Here is a 16,225-nt window from a genome sequence, read left to right as displayed (position 1 = left end):
AGGCCGGATACTCTATACTGCTATTCGGCCCGTAGGCACAAACAACAGCAAGAGCCCTCTCCCCGATCCAAAGGCGCAGAGAGGCGACCCTCTCGTTCACTGGGGTAAACTCCAACACATGGCGGCTGAGCTGGGGAGCTATAAGCAAGCCCACACCAGCCTGCCGCCACTCACCATGGGTGACTCCAGAGAAGTGGAGAGTCCAGCCTCTCTCGAGGAGCTGGGTTCTGGAGCCCAAGCTGTGCGTGGAGGTGAGCCCGACTATCTCTAGCCGGTACCTCTCAACCTCCCGCACAAGCTCAGGCTCTTTCCCCCCCAGCGAAGTGACATTCCATGTCCCAACAGCTAGCCGCTGTGTTTGGGGATCAGGTCGTCGAGGCCCCTGCCTTCGACTGCCGCCCAATCCACACTGCACCGGCCCCCTATGGCTACCTCTGTGGGTGGTGAACCCACAGGAAGTCGGGCCCATGTCACCGCTTCGGGCTGAGCCCGGCCAGGCCCTGTGAGCAAGGGCCCGGCCACCAAGCGCTCGCATACGAGCCCCAACTCCAGGCCTGGCTCCAGGGTGGGGCCCCGGCTGCGCCATACCAGGCGACGTCACGGTCCTTGATTGAGTGTTATCCATAATGGGTTTTGGTGAACTGATCTTGGTCTGGCCTGTCACCTAGGACCTGTCTGCCTTGGGAGACCCTAACAGGGGCGTAATGCCCCCGACAACATAGCTCCTAGGATCATTCAAGCACACAAATCTCTCCACCACAATAAGGTGGCAGTTCTAGGAGGGGCATTTTGACTAGACATACGTTGTCAAAATGGCGAACTGGTTCAAAATTAAAATTATTTTGATTAACTTGCGGGGTTTTTTTGTGGACATTATATAATCTAAAGAACATTACACGGTGGCATGAAGATATGAAAGTTATCTTCTCGTGTTGAAAATATTTTTACTCATTTGCTTCGCTCACTTGTGAATATATACTTTCACCACTCGAAGATAAACTTCATATATTTGCACAACCATGCAATATCCTCTATAAGTTACTATAACAGAATTTCCATAGAAATGTGCTTACAGTAACCAACATCAGTTAAAACTGAATGTCTACAATGGACACCAATGGGATTTTTTTAAATCCTTTATCTTTGTTTTTACAAAACGATTTAATGACTTTCAAAAGCATTCATTTAACCCTACATTTTAGGAGGAATTCAAAGTTTTGAAATGTCCTTACACTTCTGACTATCATCACTGCAATATTTCTCTTCACATTCCTGTATGAGAGCCATGAGGGAAATGCTTGACTCTTATAAGTTATTTGGAACTTCCTATTGACAAATCATTGAACTTTCTTCAACTTTATTAATTTTAATGAGGAAAAATTCCTAAATCATGTGATGTACTGTACATAACAAAGGAGCTGACATCTGAGGCGAAAACCTATTGGGTCTGAAATTAAATGCTTGTCTTGCAATGGCTGAATAGTATAACATGAAACTCAGAAAGCAATCAGCATTTCAACCTCGCGGTAGATTTGAATCAGCTAAAATTGATGGCGGGAGCTGATTTTGTACAACTCCAAGTCTTGTGCCTTTGAACAGAGCTGTCCTTTTAGTCCACTTGGAAGTCATCTGACTCGTTCTTTATCAGAGGAGCATGAAGATGACACATAGCTGTGTCTGGGAGATATTTCTCAGGTTATAAAGACATAGCAGTGGAAACATGTTCATTTTGCTTTTACTTAAGCTATTGAACTTCATCTCATCTCATTATCTCATCTCATTATCTCTAGCCGCTTTATCCTGTTCTACAGGGTCGTAGGCAAGCTGGAGCCTATCCCAGCTGACTACGGGCGAAAGGCGGGGTACACCCTGGACAAGTCGCCAGGTCATCACAGGGCTGACACATAGACACAGACAACCATTCACACTCACATTCACACCTACTGTCAATTTAGAGTCACCAGTTAACCAGCATGTCTTTGGACTGTGTGGGAAACCGGAGCACCCAGAGGAAACCCACACAGACACGGGGAGAACATGCAAACTCCGCACAGAAAGGCCCTCGCCGGCCACGGGGCTTGAACCTGGACCTTCTTGCTGTGAGGCGACAGCGCTAACCACTACACCACTGTGCCACCGTTATTGAACTTATTTAAATTTTTTTTCCAGACTATTTTATCTTCTATTTTTAGACATGTTTACTTCTTCTTTGATTCAGGAGCTTGGTTGCAAATCTGAATTTCCCTCCGGGGATTAATAAAGTAATTCTGATTCTGAACTCTAGCCTTAGCAACATCAGAAGAAGGCCTGGCCCCTGTTTGCTCCAGAGATTTATGATTTCCACTCTAAATATTGCAGAGGTGCAAGTAAGACTAGATGGTACTATTCAAACCTCAGCCCCAAATGTACTCTTTTGCACAACATTGGTCAATTATCTAATCTTAATCTCAATTGCCTGACCAGAATTACCTAGCTCTTAACCTCAAGGCCTAGATGATATCAGACACCAACAAAGTTATTGTTCTTACCCAAGAAGTACATTCTCTCATGGACAGGGCCTTGAAGAAGTAGACCCCACAGTCCAAAACAAAGGCTTCTCCTGAGTATATTTCCTTGTTCACAAGAAGCATGGCAGTTTCTGTCTGTTTCTAGTTTTGAGGAGGCTGAACTGGTTCTGCAGACTCTTCCTTTTTATATGCTAAGATTATAAGTAATTTACACTGACCCCTTTTCAACCAAAAGGGAACGGGTTCTGTTCTTCTTCGTGCACCAAATTTTGTACAGTTTAGAGCATTTCGACCAAAAATAAATTGGTTTGGAACCTGAAAAGTTGGTTCCCAGCTGAAACCAAAATATAGCTAGTTTTTCCAGCATGAACCATGACAACATCACTGGGTGTGTCATTAGTTTGGAGAGGAAGCGGAGCACAGCAATGGAGAACGCAATGGAAGAGCATACATCTTCAGAAAAAAAGTGGACCAAAACCAAATATTTGCAGTAATAGAAAAAAAGCTTGTAGGTAATCAGTGCACTCCACCATCTTGCTACTACTGTTTACTTCCATTGTGAATTGTGCAACACCCTCCATTCATGACGCATCCTTGATTACAACGGTTCTGCTCCAAACTGGTGAAAATGTGGGCTGATTCACTAGCTGGCACCAAGGTTTTAAGAATCCTGAACGGAACCAGTTCAAGAACCTGTTCCCCGTTGGACGAAAAGCAGTAACTGGGCAAACACAGGACTGGTTCATGTTAGTGGGCCTGCCTGACACCTATATTCACAAACTTTTTTTTTTCCCCATAAAATAATATTAATTTATCTGTTAGCTTCTTGTCTCATCTCATCTCATTATCTCTAGCCGCTTTATCCTGTTCTACAGGGTCGCAGGCAAGCTGGAGCCTATCCCAGCTGACTACGGGCGAAAGGCGGGGTACACCCTGGACAAGTCGCCAGGTCATCACAGGGCTGACACATAGACACAGACAACCATTCACACTCACATTCACACCTACGGTCAATTTAGAGTCACCAGTTAACCAGCATGTCTTTGGACTGTGGGGAAAAACGGAGCACCCGGAGGAAACCCACGCAGACACAGGAGAATATGCAAACTCTGCACAGAAAGGCCCTTGTTGGCCACGGGGCTCAAACCCAGACCTTCTTGCTGTGAGGTGACAGCGCTAACCACTACACCACCGTGCCACCATTATTGAACTTAAATTTTTTTTTTCAGACTATTTTATCTTCTATTTTTAGACATGTTTACTTCTTGTTTGATTCAGGAGCTTGGTTGCAAATTTGAATTTCCCTCCAGGGATTAATAAAGTAATTCTGAACTCTAGCCTCAGCAACATCAGAAGAAGGCCTGGCCCCTGTTTGCTCCAGAGATTTAGAGCTGACAGGCTCTAAACTATCCATGATTTCCACTCTAAATAAGCTAACCTGCATGTCTTTGGACTGTGGGGGAAACCGGAGCACCCGGAGGAAACCCACGCGGACACGGGGAGAACATGCAAACTCCACACAGAAAGGCCCTCGCTGGCCACGGGGCTTGAACCCAGAACCTTGCTGTGAGGCGACCGTGCTAACCACTACACCACTGTAAATTTTATTTTTTAAATGAATGAAATATAAGCACACATCTGCTTCATTTACATATTTTAATACATTTGAAAAAATAATATTAGAGAAAATTATTGTAGCAACTGGCTTTAATTTTTAGCAAATTATTTGAGCCTTGGGATAAACAACACAGAAAGGTCCTTGAAAATAAATGAGAAGACTCCAGACTGGCCCAGCACCAGCCTGCCTGCAGCTCGAAGTGTGGTGAAGGCCGCCATCTTGAGGCACTTTCGTTTTGTTCCACACCGCCAGTCCTGGAACGGTTTTGAAAAGGGCTGTAAGTTCAAATTGCCTCCCCCACCTCACATAACATTTTATTCTGCTGGGCCTGTGTTTAACTCTGTCCCTTTCATTACAGGCGTCCAGAAGATTTCAACTGAAACGCTGGGTTACGGAAGAGCTTCATCGAGTCCATTATCGCGCTCTTTGATGCGGCGGTTGGTTGTCTTCGGTCTGGACCAATCACGGACCGCTTTACTGAACCAAACTAGCCAATCGGCGCTGAGTTTATTCCAGAGTGCCAGATAGGCGCGCGCACGGACCATCAGGAGACAGCAAAGCAGTCGCTGAGGTAGTTATTTGTTCTTACTTCTGTCTACAGAGCTTGCATGTATGTATTTAGAACATAACTGTGTTTTAGTAATTAATTAATTAAAACATGGGCGATAGGAAGCCGTGTTTGGAAGTAAAGAGTAATATTTGGTGTTTTGCCGCGTAAATCTTTGAGTCTATTCAAACGTAGCGACGCGCTCCGACCGGTTTGACGTTTGTCAACAACGGCGCAAGTTGATTAACTGTGGGACAGAGCTGCTGCTGCTGCGCGGCGCGGTGTTGCGCTTTACTTACTCTCAACTCATCTGGCTTTTTATTAGATACGCTGTGTCTACTTTGGTCTGGAACCGAGCCGGTGAAGCATGGCGGAATTCCTTGAAGACCCGTCCGTCCTCACAAAGGACAAGCTGAAGAGCGAACTGCTCGCTAATGATGTCCGTCTTCCCAGCGGCGAGCACAGGAAGGATGTTTATGTCCAACTTTACCGCAAACACCTGACTGTACTGAACAAGAAACACTCTCCGGCAGAGACTTTCTCCAGCGACGACGAAATAACACCAGTGATCTCTAACAGAAGTCGATCAGGAAAAGTAAGTGTGATTTAAGGGTTGTTTTACAATCAGGGTGCGCAAGCTAAAAATCACATTTAACACTTATTATCTTCAATATCAAAAGGCTTGACTAAATAAGCTTGGTTGTTTATTGTAGCCCTGTGATAGCTCTATTTACCATGCAAAAAAAACCCTTGGTGATGACGTTATTTTTGGTGAATGTATGGCAATATATGTCATATTTAGCAAAATTACTCGTGTCATTTAGACAAAGTGCTTTTTTGAACACAGGTAGCTCCAAAAGGGATGCACTTACATCATTCTTTATACCATAAAACACATATTTGGTTCCATATCATTGGAAACATAGTTAAGTTTTAATGTTGAATGCCAGTAAGTTTTCAGACTATTTTGATCAAATTAGTATGTAACTGTGTCAAAAAAATGTCCTCTCCGAGACATCTCATCTCATTATCTCTAGCCGCTTTATCCTTCTACAGGGTCGCAGGCAAGCTGGAGCCTATCCCAGCTGACTATGGGCGAAAGGCGGGGTACACCCTGGACAAGTCGCCAGGTCATCACAGGGCTGACACATAGACACAGACAACCATTCACACTCACATTCACACCTACGCTCAATTTAGAGTCACCAGTTAACCTAACCTGCATGTCTTTGGACTGTGGGGGAAACCGGAGCACCCGGAGGAAACCCACGCGGACACGGGGAGAACATGCAAACTCCACACAGAAAGGCCCTCGCCGGCCACAGGGCTCGAACCCGGACCTTCTTGCTGTGAGGCGACAGCGCTAACCACTACACCACCGTGCCGCCCAATATAAAATAACATATCTAAAATGATTATTTTCATCCTAAAACGTGGTCAAGATATTGGGACATAAATATTAGAGACAACTAACACAACGCTTACAGCCTTATATTTAAAAGCACTATGGAAGTAGTGGATTCTGAATTGTCAGAAAAAAAATGTCCTCTCCGAGAATCACTTCATTTGTTTCTCCCATCTTATAGCAGATTGCACAAAACTACCATACATGCATGTCAAAAAATTACCTGAAATCTGTTCTTTAACTTGTCCTTCACTGAAAAACTGGTACAAGAACCAGTTTGAATCAATTTGAATTTTGGACCCCTGTGACACAAACTTTGGACCCTGATTGTAAAACAACCTAATGATGAAAACCTGAAGCGTTCAGTTCATTCATTTCTTTTGTGATCAATCTGCAGAAAGCTACAAGAAAGACGGATAAGAGTCGAAAAGAGGAGGTGGATGTTTCCAGTCTGACTGACAGCGAGTTGAAGGGTCAGTTGCTGAAGTATGGCATCAATCCTGGCCCTATAGTCGGTAGGTTTTCTGCCCTAGTGACAAAAATCCATCCATTATCTCTAGCCGCTTATCCTGTACAGGGTCGCAGGCAAGCTGGAGCCTATCCCAGCTGACTATGGGCGAAAGGTGGGGTACACCCTGGACAAGTCGCCAGGTTATTGCAGCGCAAACAACCATTCACACTCACATTCACACCTACGGTCAATTTAGAGCCACCAATTAGCCTAACCAGCATGTCTTTGGACTGTGGCGGAAACCCATGCAGACACTGGGAGAACATGCAAACTCCACACAGAAAGGTCCTCGCCGGCCACTGGGATCGAACCCAGGACCGTCTTGCTGTGAGGCGACAGTGCTAACCACTACACCACCGTGCCACCCTAAAAACAGTTAATTAAAAAACAGAAAACATAAATAACAGTTCAGCTGTCTTTCATATATATATATATTTTATTATTTTTATTTTATTTTATTTTTTTTTTAATTTCACACAACTCTTATAGACATTCACTTCATCCAGAATGAAATGCTCCAATTAACCATTAGATCCTATTAGCTGCCATGTGACCAAGTGCAAAATTTATGTTCATTTTTAAAAACACTTTCTGCCTTTCACACAGCAGGTTTAAACATCAATGTTTGCTGCATACCATTCCAATGAACTGTTTACCTGTCTTTAAAAAGGTGTTTTTAGAAGAAAAAAAAATTAGAAAAATATTGCAGTTAAAAAGCAGACATTTTCAAAAACCAAGTAGTAAAATACAAAAAACAATTTGCAATTTTTAGAACAAAAGTTTACTGTAAATGTATTGAACTAAAAGGTTCTACATTACTTCATGCTTGTCAAACAGACACAGATGTGACCTTCTGACTAAAACTCCACACAGAAAGGCCCACGTCAGCCGCTGGGCTCGAACCCAGGACCTTCTTGCTGTGAGGTGACAGTGCTAACCACTACACCACCGTGCCGCCATGACAAAAATCCTCAAAAATGATTTGACAAAGTCTTTCCACAACTATCACAAAACCCTGTACAGGAAATCAAACAATGCCCCATTAGACTTCTCGTTTCTAGACTTGAAACTGTCAGCTTGGATTCTTTATTAAGTGTTATTTAAGGCTGGAAAGCTTCAAACAGTTTGCAGTGGGTTCAATAAAATGTTTTGCAAAAATTCCAAAGTATATGAGAAAAAAAACCCAAAACCCAAAGTGTCAAGAAATCACCTTACCAACAGTGAAGGCCATAATACAGAAATGGAGTAAACATACGCAAAGACGCTGCCAGAGACTGGAAGAAAAATAACCAGAGCAAAACTGCTAGAGAGATCTTAAATATAATGTATTTATTTATAAAGGTGCTATATAAATTGCACTGTAAAACATTTCAAATTGGTTTAACTTGGAAATGCAAGTTCACCTGCTGCCTTGAAAATACAAGTTAACTCAATTTGATGATTATCTTTGTTTCAACTCAGAAAAGGTCTCAGTTAATCAAGACAACTAAGTAATTGAAGTCTAACCTTTGAAAACTTGCACAGATTAGTTCAAATTAAAACACTTTTCAGAGCTCACTGAGTTAAAGAGAAAAGGTAAGTGGATATAACTAAACAAGGCTGAAATGTTTTACAGTGTGAACTTATTATTATTGTTTACATCACATTCAGAATAATCTTTTTGATTGTTGATAGCATACGCTCTGATCCTTTAGATAGTTAATAATAAAGGAACTTGCATTAAATATATTGTCTTCAAAAATTACTTCATCCCATTGAAGTAAGTGTGTACGGATTTTTTTTCACTCATCCTTTATGTTACTTTATTCATAAATTTACTCCAGCAGATTATATACTTTGGTGAATCTGTTATTCGCTAAATGGCAAAGCAGAGTGGTTGTGAGATCTTTTTCTTTTATCCATGTGCAACAGCCACGACCCGTAAACTTTTTGAGAAGAGACTTCAAAAGCTATTGGATCAGCCTCCTGCAGAGATCACGTCACCTGAACCTGAGACTGCAGTTCCAGAGACGGTACCTGTGAAGGCAGACGGCAGTCAGAATGGCAACACGCACACGGTGGAAAATCAGTACAGCGACAAGGAAGAAGGTAGTAATATTCTTCGCTAGTGTATTTTTATTTTATTTTTTTTTAAACTCCGCACCAGGGCTAGAACAAGTGACAGTCCTCCTAAATTCACATTATTATTCTAGTTGTGGAATAACTTCTTCAAAATGAACAAAGACAACAAGGCTTCTCCTGAAATGAAACAGAAAATGCTAGTACGTCTACATAGATGTAGAACAGATAAGACTGGAGATTCTTCTCACGCCGTCATATAAATAATTCCTAAACGAGTATGGAAAGACTCTAAGAAGTCCGCTGAATTCAATAATCCATACATTAATAGCTTTGAAGTGGGTAGTTGTTAATATATTTATTTGTCACATTGATTTTCTTGAGGCGGCATGGTGGTGTAGTGGTTAGCACTGTCGCCTCACAGCAAGAAGGTCCTGGGTTCGATCCCCATGGCCGGCGAGGGCCTTTCTGTGTGGAGTTTGCATGTTCTCCCCGTGTCCGCGTGGGTTTCCTCCGGGTGCTCCGGTTTCCCCCACAGTCCAAAGACATGCAGGTTAGGTTAACTGGTGACTCTAAATTGAGCGTAGGTGTGAATGTGAGTGTGAATGGTTGTCTGTGTCTATGTGTCAGCCCTGTGATGACCTGGCGACTTGTCCAGGGTGTACCCCGCCTTTCGCCCGTACTCAGCTGGGATAGGCTCCAGCTTGCCTGCGACCCTGTAGAACAGGATAAAGCGGCTAGAGATAATGAGTGAGTGATTTTCTTGATTTCCATCCATTTGTGTCTGCTGTTTTTTTTTGTAGATGTTGAACCAGTGCCAGAGCCAGTTCCTGTAGCAGCAAAATTTGTGAGAAGCCGAGGAAAAACACCAGTAACCACCAGGACAAGCAGCCGACACAGCAGTAAGGTAAAGTGTAAAGCGAGATCAGAATCAGAAATACTTTAATAATCCCAAGAGGAAATTGAGTACATCTGCAGTTGCTCACACTCAAGTAGAGAAAAGAAATTACAAAATTAAAGATATGTAAACCATATGTCAATGGTATATTAAAAGGATGAAAAAGTATATGTTATAGACAGCAATAATAACATGTAAAGAAAAGAAAGTTATTGCACAGTTATTATTAGTGGATAATTAAGTGTCGTAGTACCACAAAGTTGCTAGAAATTCATAAACCAGTAGAAATTTCAAATACTGTTTCTAACATGATAAAGTTTATCCAATTTTTTTTTTTTTATTGTCTTGGAAATTGCTGAGTAAGGTGTCTGTACAAAACAAAGTAGGCATTTCTTAGTTGAGTGGCAATTCGCCAGTTCTTGGACAGAATTTCATCATTATGCAATACACAGCTCATTATCTTTATAGACAGTGACTGATTGTATTCATAACTGCACAATAAATCTGGTTAAAGTGAACAGTGTGAGAGACCTCAACCTATGCAGGTTTTTTGTGCTAATTGTAAGTTTAACATTAAAATGGACAATTATACATTATAAGAGTGCTGACTAAACAATGGAAAATTGACAGAAAGAAAGAGAGAGAGCACATGTTTTGCAGAATTTATGACCATAACATTGCCAGAATGAAGATAATGTTTTGGCTTTTCAAAATGTAATCATTTGGAAATGATCTGACTGCAAGAAGTCTTTCTCAGTATAATTTGTTTTTCCCTTTAATTGTATTCTTTGAGCCAGATTTACTGAGCAGTGTAAATTATGCCCAGGTCAGACAGCAGGCTGCAACTAGTTTTCAACTACTTGCGTCTACCCATGATGATAAAATCGCAGGTAGACGCAAGACTGGTCTCGTGTCGATGCACGACGATGCACAGGGTTGCAGGGGGTCTTTTAGTAGAGGCAGGCTGATGCAAGTGGATCACGATCTGTTCGCATTTCAGCTGCGATTTGCTTCCAGTCGGTGCAAATAGCAGGTTGACGCATGTAGAGGCAGACGGTCGTGCGACGCTTGAGTGACCAATCGCAGGTTGAAGCAGGTAGTGGCAGCTAGACGCAGGGGAAGACAAGTCTTTAGAGGTGGCTGCGATGCATCGCAGGTAGACGCAGACTGCACCTGCAAATAGTTTACAACAACCTGTGAGCAGTCTTATGGCCTTATTTTTTAAAGGTTTTCTGTGCACTGCATCTAGCTGCGTCTGCTTCCAACTGGCTGCATCCTGTCGTAGCAGCTTAAAAACTCTGCGTCTTGCAGTATGTCTAACCACAACGAAGGATTTGACACAAAACACCTGCGTCCACCTGTGATCGGTCGCAGCATGCGTCCTGATCCATTTCTTTTAGTAAATGCCAACTGTAGTCTTCTTACACCAAAAGAGGGTTTGTGCTGGTTCAAACTGTTAGTAAATCTGGCCTTTTGTGTCTTAGAGATCAAGCAACCTTTAGTAAACTCTCTAATGATCCTTTGTCATTTGATACTATTACTCCATAAGACCACAGGGTCAAAGACTGACTTGACTATACAATTTGACTTTTTAGCAGGTAGAGGAGGCGACAGCAGCTGACGAGCAGTCATTTTCTGTTGACAGAAGTGATATTTTAAAAGAAATATTCCCGAATGAACCTTCTACACCCACAGGCATTAGGTGAGTATAAATCTTAAAATTTCCTCAGATTAGTGGTCTTATTCAATGTAAGTAAAATTGTTACCACAGTACACACATGTACAGGTTTAAATTGAAGTGTATCTAAAGTAGCAGTCAAAGTAATCCAACTATGGTCCTAAATTTAAACATACTAGACTGATGCATTAAATTGAAGATCACATCTTGTACAAAGTAATTGAGTCATTATCACCATTTTTAAGTACTATGGCTAGTTTGTACTAAGTAGTATGAGCCCCGTTTCCATAAAAGGTGGCATGTTTTCCAAAATGCAATAAAAACAAAAAATTTGTGACTTGTTAATTCATGTGAACCTTTATTTAACTGACAAAAGTACAAACAAAAGATTTTCAAGAGTTTTACTGACCAGCTTAATTGTATTTTGTAAATTTTTTGAATTTTTTTATTTTATTTTGAACATGTATAAAAAAATGTATGTAACTATTTGTACATACAAAAGAAAGAAAACGAGAAATTGAAAAAATAATAAATAAAATAACAAAGAGCAAAGACATTACAAAACACTGCACATTGTTTGAAAAACAATATACATGAAGTTAGGATCTGATGCCTGCAACACACTCAAAAAAGTTGGAACAGAGGCATTATTACCATTGTATTACATTACCTTTCCTTTTAATAACACTTTTTAATCATATGGAAACTGAGGATACTGTTGGAGTTTTACAATTGGAATGTGTGCCCATTCTTACTTGATACAAGACTTCAGTTGCTCAACAGTCCGTGGTCGGCGTTCTCTGATTCTCCTTTTCATGATGCGCCATACATTCTCAGTCGGAGACAGATCTGGACTGGCAGCAGGCCAGTCAAACACATGCACTCTGTTCCTACAAATCCACACTGTTGTAGCCTGTGCAGAATGAGGCCTGGCATTGTCCTGCTCAAATAAGCATGGACTTCTCAGGAAGAGACGTCGCCTTGATGAATATGTCTCTCTAAAATCCCAATAAATGCCTCAATACATCAATGGTACCTTCACACACATGCAACTCACTCATGCCGTGGGCACTGATGCACCACCATACCATCACAGATGCTGGCTTTTGCACCTTTCTCTGATAACAAACTGGATGGTCATGTTCACCTTTGGTACTGAGAACTCAGCGTCCGCTTTTCCCAAAAACAAGCTGAAATGTGGACTCATCAGATCACAACACGTTTCCACTCTCTTTCGGTTCATCTGAGATGAGTTCTGGCCCAGAGAAATCAGCAGCGTTTCTGCACAGAATTCATGAATGGCTTCCTCTTTGCGTAATACAGTTTTAGGTTGCATTTCTGGATGCAGGGGCAGACTGTGTTAAGTGGCAAGGATTTTTCTGAAGTGCTCCAGAGCCCATGTGGCTATATTTGTCACATTTGCATGACAGTTTTTCAGGCAGTGCTGCCTGAGGGCTCGAAGGTCACGCACATTCAACAGTGGCTTCCGACCTTGCACTTTACACACTGAGATGTCTCAGAATTCCCTTAATCTTTTCACAATAGTATGTACTTTAGATTTTGAATTATCTAAAAGCTCACATTGAGAAATTTTCTTTTTGAATTGACTAGCAATTCTCTCACAAATTTTGGCACAAAGGAGTGAGCCACGACCATCCTTGCTTGCAAAGACCGAGCCTTTGGTGCATGCTCCTTTTATACCCAATCATGTTACCAGTTAACCTGCTTATTATGGAACCTTCCAAAATGGTGTTACTTGAATATCCTATGCACTTTTTAGTCTTATTTTGCCTCTGTCCCAAATTTTTTTGAGTGTGTTGCAGGTATCAATTTCTAACTTTGTTTATATTTACAAAATACAATTAAGTTGGCCAGTAAAACTATTGAAAATCGTTTCTTTGTACTTTTGCCAGTTAAATAATGGTACACGTAAATTAACAAACCACAGGTTTTTGTTTTTATTGCATTTTGGAAAATATCCCAACTTTTCTGGAAATGGTATTAGTACCTCATCCTCAAACTGTCTGTAACTTGTGTACAGTGCCACCTGTCGGCGGCCTATCCATGGGGCAGCTGGGCGTCCAGCAAGGCTGCTTGACCTCTGGCCAGAGGAGTCTCTTCTGCAACAGCGTGTGTTCACAACCACCAAGTCATCACTCACATACAGTCACAGCACTCCATCTCATGCTCCATCGTTCTGTCCACCATCTGAGCTGCGTCCACGCCGTCGCTCCTTCTCCATCTGGCTCAAACTGCTGGTGTTCCTCATACTGGTGGCCTCACTTTACTATGTCTTTCAGAATGTGAGCAGTGAGCAGATCGACTCGTGCATGCTCTTCTTACAGGACAGGGTGGTCACGCCCCTCCTAACTGCGATTGGTGTTATTACCCAGGAAGAGAATTCTGGGAACAAGTGAATGCATCTTCTGTCACTGGTTGCATGATCTGTCTTTATTCTCAGACTTGAGCCACATCCCCATCTGAGAGATTGGACGATCAACATATTGGCAGGGTTTGTGCTTATAATTATTGCAATCCAACTTCTCAGTCATGTCCAGCTGTGTGTTTTAATTAGTCTTTAAACTGTGTGAACTGTATTTTCATCTTGCCTTTTGTTTTTACTGTTTTGTAGCAGGTTATCCAGACAGGAAGAAATAGTGATTTTTATTTTTTTTTGTAACCTTGTATCATGATGAAACAATTGCCTCTATGTTTTCCTTTAGCGCTTTTAGACATCATTACAAATCAGATTTGTTTTAGATATCAACAAAATGCTTTTCTAAAGGCCGTTGATTGTGTTAATCACATGCATTGTAGCTCATCACGTGAGTTAAAATATTGGGGCATGCTTAAAAGTACTATTTTGTGTGCAGTGAATTTTTAGTAAAGATTACTGTATGTACATACATTTTTTTCTGTGCTGGTTAATTTTCATTTGTTAGCAGGATAGCAAAGATGTCTTCTTTGGCAATTATATCTTTGTTTCTGTCTGTTTGTATAGTAGCATGGAAATGTGCCCAAACTATTAGACTACCTGGTCAGTTATGCAGTTCGCGTTTAGTGCCACTTGTGCTGGTTCTTCATCAGACCTTCATTCACATCTCTACCCTCTCTGCTCTCCTCTCAGGCAAAAGACATGCTTTTTTTTATCATCGATGTATGACTGGTTTTGTGTTAGGTGATAACTCATTAGGTATGTTATCTCTATGTATTGTGGAAGTATACTTGTCAAATGCTAATAAGTCATCGTAACACAAACTTAAACCACCCTGCCTGCATTTTCCCCTTTCTGGGCAAACACTGGTTATCATCTAGGTGGAATATTTTCTCTGCTGCAGCTAAAAAAAAAAAAATCAGAAGGTCACGTCTGTGTCTGTTTGACAAGCATGAAGTAGTGTAGAACCTTTTAGTTCAATACATTTACAGTAAACTTTTGTTCTACAGATTGCAAAATTTTTTTTTGTATTTTACTACTTGGTTTTTGAAAATGTCTGCTTTTTAACTGCAATATTTTTCTAATATTTTTTTCTTCTAAAAACACCTTTTTAAAGACAGGTAAACAGTTCATTGGAATGGTATGCAGCAAACATTGATGTTTAAACCTGCTGTGTGAAAGGCAGAAAGTGTTTTTAAAAATGAACATAAATTTTGCACTTGGTCACATGGCAGCTAATAGGATCTAATGGTTAATTGGAGCATTTCATTCTGGATGAAGTGAATGTCTATCATTGGTTAAATACAAGAGTTGTGCGAAATAAAAAAAAAATATGAAAGACAGCTGAACTGTTATTTTATGTTTTCTGTTATTAAATTTAGTTTTAATTAACTGGTTTTTGGGCGGCACAGTGGCGTAGTGGTTAATGCTGTCGCCTCACAGCAAGAAGGTCCGTGTTCGAGCCCCGTGGCCAGCGAGGGCCTTTCTGTGCGGAGTTTGCATGTTCTCCCCGTGTCTGTGTGGGTTTCCTCTGGGTATTCCGGTTTCCCACACAGTCCAAAGACACGTAGGTTAGGTTAACTGGTGACTTTAAATTGACCGTAGGTGTGAGTGTGAATGGTTGTTTCTCTCTATGTGTCAGCCCTGCAATAACCTGGTGACTTGTCCAGGGTGTACCCCGCCTTTCGCCCGTAGTCAGCTGGGATAGGCTCCAGCTCGCCTGCGACCCTGTAGGACAGGATAAGTGGCTGTGGATGGATGAATAACTGTTTTTCTTTTGGCATAAGGTCCATATGTTTCACGCATAAGAATGTGAAACTATGATTAGTCGTTACCATCTATCCAATAGTGTGTATAGTTGTGTACTGGGACTCTTGGTGGAGTATGTCAGGAATGTGAGGCTTCACTGTCATTCAGTTTAGTCTGACCTTCAGTGGCAGGCTGTCTAATCTTATATATGTGTAAGATCTGAATCATGAACGGTGATTTTGCTGGTTTGAGGTAATGTACAGCAATAAACAGTACATTTAGTGCATTGTTTTTATATACGTTATATCAGTAATCATCTTCTTTTGGCTGCTCCCGATAAGGGGTCGTCACAGCGGATCTTTCGTCTTCATCGCTCCCTGTCTTCAGCATCCTTCTCTACCACATCTGCCACTTTCATGTCCTCTCTCACCACATCCATGTATCTCCTCGTTTCCGTGTGCCTGGCAGCTCCATCCTCAACATTCTCCTTCCAACGTGCTCTGCATCTCTTCTCAGGATGTGCCCATACCATCTCCGTCTCATCTCTCTTAGCTTCATTCCCAAGCTCTCCACATGTGCTGTCCCTCTGATGTGCTCGTTCCTTATCCTGTCCAACCTCCCATCGCAAACCTTAACATCCTCAACTCTGCCTCCTGTCTCTTCGTTAAGGGTACGGTCTCCAATCCATACATCACAGCTGGTCTCACTACTTTCCTATCACAAATGACTCCCGAAGTCCTTCTCCAACTGCTCCACCCTGCCTGCACTCTCTTTCTCACCTCACTATCGCAGCCTCCATTTTCCTGCACAGTTGACCCCA

General features: G+C 41.8%; 1 protein-coding gene across 2 annotated transcripts; it reads left to right on the top strand.

Annotated features, from left to right (window-relative positions):
* Positions 1-4,551: 4,551 nt before the first annotated feature.
* Positions 4,552-15,016, top strand: tmpob (thymopoietin b). Of its 2 annotated transcripts, none has more exons than XM_060914972.1 (7): positions 4,552-4,696; positions 4,998-5,267; positions 6,475-6,592; positions 8,500-8,676; positions 9,450-9,553; positions 11,143-11,246; positions 13,264-15,016. In XM_060914972.1, the coding sequence occupies exons 2-7, from the start codon at positions 5,040-5,042 to the stop codon at positions 13,637-13,639; spliced, it is 1,107 nt and encodes a 368-aa protein (XP_060770955.1). In that variant the 5' UTR covers positions 4,552-4,696; positions 4,998-5,039; the 3' UTR covers positions 13,640-15,016. The 2 variants fall into 2 exon arrangements, with proteins under 2 accessions (XP_060770955.1, XP_060770954.1); XM_060914971.1 differs by having other exon boundaries at positions 4,566-4,696; positions 11,140-11,246.
* The last annotated feature ends 1,209 nt before the right edge of the window (positions 15,017-16,225 follow it).

This window comes from Neoarius graeffei, chromosome 2, assembly GCF_027579695.1.
Source record: "Neoarius graeffei isolate fNeoGra1 chromosome 2, fNeoGra1.pri, whole genome shotgun sequence".
Taxonomy (NCBI): domain Eukaryota; kingdom Metazoa; phylum Chordata; class Actinopteri; order Siluriformes; family Ariidae; genus Neoarius; species Neoarius graeffei.
Note: the sequence above shows the minus strand (reverse complement) of the source record. Positions and strands in the feature narration are given on the sequence as shown.

Excerpts from the sequence above, each read along its gene's own strand:
- tmpob (XM_060914971.1), top strand. The coding sequence starts at position 5,040 with ATGGCGGAATTCCTTGAAGACCCGTCCGTCCTCACAAAGGACAAGCTG. Across the intron at positions 6,593-8,499 it reads CAATCCTGGCCCTATAGTCG|CCACGACCCGTAAACTTTTT; the intron begins GTAGGTTTTCTG and ends CATGTGCAACAG. Across the intron at positions 11,247-13,263 it reads TCTACACCCACAGGCATTAG|TGCCACCTGTCGGCGGCCTA; the intron begins GTGAGTATAAAT and ends ACTTGTGTACAG.